General features: G+C 53.7%; 1 protein-coding gene across 1 annotated transcript; it reads right to left on the bottom strand.

The window, feature by feature from the left end:
- Positions 1 to 3,228: 3,228 nt before the first annotated feature.
- Positions 3,229 to 4,782, bottom strand: 100272838 (Rubisco accumulation factor 1, chloroplastic). The gene has a single exon (NM_001147291.1). It carries the CDS (start codon positions 4,761 to 4,763, stop codon positions 3,372 to 3,374), a length of 1,392 nt encoding a protein of 463 aa, NP_001140763.1. The 5' UTR covers positions 4,764 to 4,782; the 3' UTR covers positions 3,229 to 3,371.
- Positions 4,783 to 5,554: the final 772 nt, after the last annotated feature.

The raw sequence follows: 5,554 nt of genomic DNA, 5'->3' as shown, positions 1-5,554 counted from the left end.
TGGCCGAACCAGGACTTTCTTGCCCTCGAAGTCGATCATGTTCATTGGAAAGGGCTCCGTATCCACCTGCATTTCCTGAAATTTCAATCGTCCCTCATTAATGGCCGATTGAATCTGTCGACGGAATACATTACAATCATTAGTGGCATGAGAAAATGAGTTATGCCACTTGCAGTATGCCCGACGTTTTAGCTCGTCGGCGGATGGAACATTGTGATTTATTTTAATGTTGCCATTTTTGAGTAATTCATCAAATATTTTATCACATTTACCAACATTAAATGTAAACTTTACTTCCTCTTGCCGTTTCTTCTGAACCGGCTGCAAGGAGGAACAAGCCGAAGATTTGGCCTGCTTAGGCCAAACCATTTCAGCAGTATAAACTTCTGTTGATTCGTCGTTCGAGCTACTTTGGTCGCATTCTACTATATGGACATTGTGACGAATGGTTTTGGTAGTTTCTTTGCTTCGGCTTTCACAGGCCAAAGCTCTCTGGTGTAACTATGCTAGTGTGAAAAATTGGATGCCTTCTAATCTTTCTTTTAAATAATATCGCAGACCATTAAAGGCTAATCATGCCAGCTGTTTTTCTGCTAAATGAATTTGGAAGCATCGATTTCTTGTATCTCGGAATCTCCGGATGTAATCATTAACCGATTCATCTTTCGCTTGTCACAAGGACACTAAATCTACCAAATCTAACTCATAGTCACCAGAGAAAAAGTGGTCATGAAATATTTGTTCTAAATCCCCCCATGACAAAATAGAATTAGGAGGTAAAGTGGCGTACCATGCAAACGCGGTTCCTGATAAAGATAATGAAAATAAACGCACGCGAAATGCTTCTGTGTCGGCCAATTCCCCTGACTGTGCTAAAAACTGGCCTATGTGTTCGCGCGTGTTTTTTCCTTGGTCACCCGAAAATTTTGCGAATTCGGGTATCCTGGTTCCCTGTGGGTATGGGTGGTGATCAAATCGGCTGTCATAAGGTTTTCGATATAATTACCCCCCATGTGCCATGCTTACTCCGAGCTTATCTCGGAACGCTCCGGCTATTTCTTCCCTTACTATATCAATGGCAGCTGGTGCAAGACCGCCGGCTCTCTGGTCAAACATAGGTGGGGTTGGCTGGAAATTAGCATGTTGTCTTCCCCCCACTGGTTATGTGGTGCATTGCCACTTGCCCTATATGGTTCATAGGTTTGATCGTTCCTTTCCGGCCTTCTAGGTGGGGCCGAAAAGCTTTCCTGGGCTCTGGATCTTGAATTAATGGGCTGATGCATTGCATAGTGTGATGGGAAGTATTGCTGGGACGGGTGAGGATTCAGGTGACAATCCTCCTCAAAAAGGTCATGTGCGGACTGTTCGAACATTGGCCCGGACCGTCCGTGATTATATGCGAACCGTCCGTCGTTGTATGCGGACGGTCCGACTGGGTAGTTCGGATTCTGTGCCATATGTGGTGGCTCGGGTGCATGTCTGGGTAACTCATTAAAAATGGGTCCGGCCGTGGCTGGCCCAGACGGTCCGCGCTCACGTGCGAACGGTCCGGGCATGTGCAGATCGGCTGATTTACTACCGATTTGCGCTTGCTCAGGGTATGTGTTCATCGGCATCCCATAAAGGGGTTGTGACTGGTCGTAACAACCTATAGCCGATGTATTACGCATGTTATCCCCTAATTCAACCTCGTGCGAAGGAAAATTTGCAATACTAGATTTATCAAATACACGTACTAGTCTCCTATAATCGTTTTGCATACCCCCTATGACATTTTGCATTTGTTCTCGTTGTTCATCTACATAATTCTTAAGAGATTGCAGCTCGTTTGTATTACTTACATTGGGGATATCTGGTGTGGGTCGAAGCGAAGCCGGATCCGTCGCCCGTTGTCGGACGACCTTATTGTTCCTATCCACTTTGAAGTTGGCCAAGAACTTTGCTTTCGCCTCCTGGATCAGCTGCTCCTTGTTTTTCTCGAACTAGAGATGTTTGTCGGCCGGCAAGGTTTCCCAAGTCGGCTCTATAATGTTGCCGGGGGAGACTTCAGAACTATCCCTTGAACCGGCCATTGAGGGCCGATTTGATAGGTCTAGATGTGTTTTCCCCAGCAGAGTCGCCAAAAAGTATGTTGACACCTTTTTAGGGCGCTAAACACTCAACACGAACCAGCGGTCGTGCTCTCTACATAGGGGCGGATGGTCCGCGCGCAGGGGCCGAACGGTCCGCGGCCTGGTGCGAGGTTAGGGTTTCCTGCCTGACGGCCGGACGGTCCGCGCGTGCGCAGGGGCGGCAGAAGATCGCCAGCGGCGCCTGGATCTCGCTCCCGAGAGGGACCCTGTCGGGGAGGAGAGATCCTATGAGTTGTCTAGGCTCGGGGCGGCCGACCTAGACTCCTATAATCGACGTAGAGTCGAAGAGAAGCGGAGAATTTGGGGATCGAGAGGCTAAACTAGAACTAGACTAGAACTACTCCAAATTGTACTGGAAATAAATGCGAAATATAAGTGTTATTGATTCGATTGATTATTACAAATCGGTCGTATACCTCTCTATTTATAGAGGAGGGGGCTGGACCCTTTACAAACTAATTTCCGAGCTTATCCCGAGATTCTCGCCAACAAACATAGCAAGAAACTCCGAACCCTAATCTGTTCTGCGCCTGCGCGGATCGTTCAGCCCACAGGCGCGGACTGTCTGGACCGCGGACCGTCCGGCCTCAGGGCGGGACCGTTCGGCCTCTCATTTTGGTGCCCAACCCACTGTAGACCTTAAAGGATTAAAAACGACGTGGATCAATTAAAACATGACACATGCTAAAGGCAGTCGGTACTAACCAGTCCTGGTTTACGAGGACATATCCTATGCACAAGACCACATTCTTATACATATGATTCATCAATCTAAATTCTTTGTGTAATAATCTTCTTGCCTTACGTGTTTTATAATAAAAACACCTTTCACGCTTTTCCTTAAGCCTAGCTACATATTTATAAAAAAAATATCATATAAACGTTGTTGGACGAAGGGTCCAAATTAATTTTGTGCATATATGCACGAAAGTGATGCTGTTCATAGCATATGCTTTCTAGGTCAATACCGATATTTATCATATCATCTAACACACTAATCGGTATCTATTGATCCAGCTCCAACTTGATCGGTACCAAGCCGGGTTGGGATCAGTCTAATTTATGAGTGGAAACAATAGGCATAGCCAGGAGCAATGCAACAACAAAAGTAGGGTGGCAAATTCTTATTCAGCGACGCGACAAATTGGTAAAGAGAGGGGGAAAAGCTTTACCACCGGTACCCTATGGAGAAAAGACAAATTGGCATCTCCACAACCAAAACGCTCTCCAGATCAGTCATCAGTCCCACTCCTCGTCGCTAACCATGTCGTCCTCGTCCTTGGGCGGCCGGACCACGATGACCACCTCGGCCGCCGCAGCAGCTATGCCCTGCTCAGCCAGCTTCTTCCCCCTCTCCACCACAAGCCGGCCTTCCCTCTCGAGGACGTATACCCCCTCCTCCACTACCTCCTTCTTGCTCCGGTTGGCGATGACCAGCACCGGCTCCTCGTCGCTCATCCGCCACGGCAGCCTCCGCCCGTCGGCCAGCTCTACGACGACGGCGTCGTCCGCTGCCTCGGCCACGGGGCCCCATCCGGGCACCACGGCCCAGCGCGCCCACGCCCTGTCCACCTCCACGACGCCAAGGCCCACGTCCGTCTTAGCCCGCCTGGGCGCCGACTCCATGGCCGCGACGCCGTCCGTCTCCCTCACCACCGGCAGCAGGATGACGGTGGTCGCCTCGGCGACCTCGCCGTAGCGGAGCCGCACCACCGTGACGCCGGGCCGCAGCGAGGCGGCAGCGTCGTCCTCCTCGCCCTCCTCGTCCACCTCCTCCTCCCCGGCCGCCTTCCTCCTGGCGCGCTCCAACTCGAGCTCCACGCGCGCCCTGCCGGACTCGGTCTCCACCACCTGCAGCGCGCGCTCCAGCTCCGCGACGCGGTCCTGCACGTCGATGGCCTCCCGCGACTGCCGGAACCGCGCGAAGGCGAGGCAGTCGGCGGGGGAGTCCTTCGAGAAGGCCTCCCAGCCTTCCTCCCCGCGCCAGCGCGGGAAGCCCTTCATGGCGCGCGCAAGCTCCCGCACGCCCTTGGGCTCGAGCCTGTAGCCGATGGCGTGCCTGGCGGCGTCGGCGCGCTGCCGCGCGTTCAGGAAGCGGAGCTCGTACAGGACCTCGGGCCCACCCAAGGAGTCGAAGTAGGGAAGCAGGTCGGGCGGGAACGCGGCGGCCCGGTCGTCGAGGAGCGAGTCGCGGACCTGGGACGCGACGACCAGGCAGTTCTGCTCCACGCCGGAGATGCCCGTGGCCTCCTGGATGGAAGACGGGTTGAAGCCGTCCCGGGAGAGCGAGGAGATGAGGGGCGCGTACTCGTGCCACAGGCCCATCCGGTCGCGGAGGATCTGGAGGCGCTCGCTGAGGTCGAGGTTGCGGAGGCTGGGCGGGAGAGGGGACGGCGGCGGGTGGAACGGCTGGTAGAGCTGGCCCGGCGGCGCCATAGGGGGCGGGGTGAAGGGGAGCCTGCGGTCGCCGGGCCCGCCCCTGCCGCCGGTGCTGCCGCCTCCCGGAAGCAGGATGGCGCTCGCGGCGATGTGGCTGGCGCGACGGCGGTGCCACACGGGAGCAGTGCGCTGGTGGCGCGGCGCGGTGGTGGACGCGGCGGGGTGGGGGTGGGGGTGGGAGAGGGAGAGCATGGTGGCGATAAGGGGGTGGGGGAGGGGGAGGAGAGGAATGAGGATCAAAGAAGCACGGAAGCCACGGCTTATCCTGCTCCTAGCCGTGTCCGCGCGGTGTCGGCTGACGGTTGGGCCGGCGATGGTAGGGATGGCAGCGGAAAGCCACGGCTTATCCTGCTCCTAGCCGTGTCCGCGCGGCGTCGGCTGACGGTTGGCCCGGCGATGCCGTTCGCCCTTTTCCCGCGCGCGAGCTTCCTGCACACGCACATGGCTCATGGCTGCCGCCTGCCAGCGATGATATTGAAAAATCTTTTTTTTTTCATAGGTTCCAATATAAGATCGCCAAACCTGTTAAAAACCACGGCACTAAGATTTGTGTTGGGAGAAGAAGTTGGCGCGGAATCACTCCAAACGGTGAGTTGTCGGGATTTAGATGATGGATTTGAGGCGGTGGATTATACTAGCTCAGACTTGTGTCTTAGTCCAGTAGTGTACTGGTTTTTTTTCATAGGTTCCAATATAAGATCGTCAAACCTGTTGAAAACCACGGCACTGAGATTTGTGTTGGGAGAAGAAGTTGGCGTGGAATCACTCCAAACGGTGAGTTGTCGGGATTTAGATGATGGATTTGAGGCGGTGGATTATACTGGCTCAGACTTGTGTCTTAGTCCGGTGTAGTGGTGATCGTAGTAGAGGGTGTATTACAACTAGTGTGCCCGTGTGTCAAGAAAGAGGGTGAAAGGGAAATAGGGTCAAACCTTTTCCTAATTGATTTTGGTGGTTGAATTGCCCAACACAAATAATTGGAC

The sequence above is a fragment of the Zea mays genome, chromosome 2, assembly GCF_902167145.1.
Source record: "Zea mays cultivar B73 chromosome 2, Zm-B73-REFERENCE-NAM-5.0, whole genome shotgun sequence".
Lineage (NCBI taxonomy): Eukaryota > Viridiplantae > Streptophyta > Magnoliopsida > Poales > Poaceae > Zea > Zea mays.
Note: the sequence above shows the minus strand (reverse complement) of the source record. Positions and strands in the feature narration are given on the sequence as shown.

Excerpts from the sequence above, each read along its gene's own strand:
- 100272838 (NM_001147291.1), bottom strand. The coding sequence starts at position 4,763 with ATGCTCTCCCTCTCCCACCCCCACCCCCACCCCGCCGCGTCCACCACC.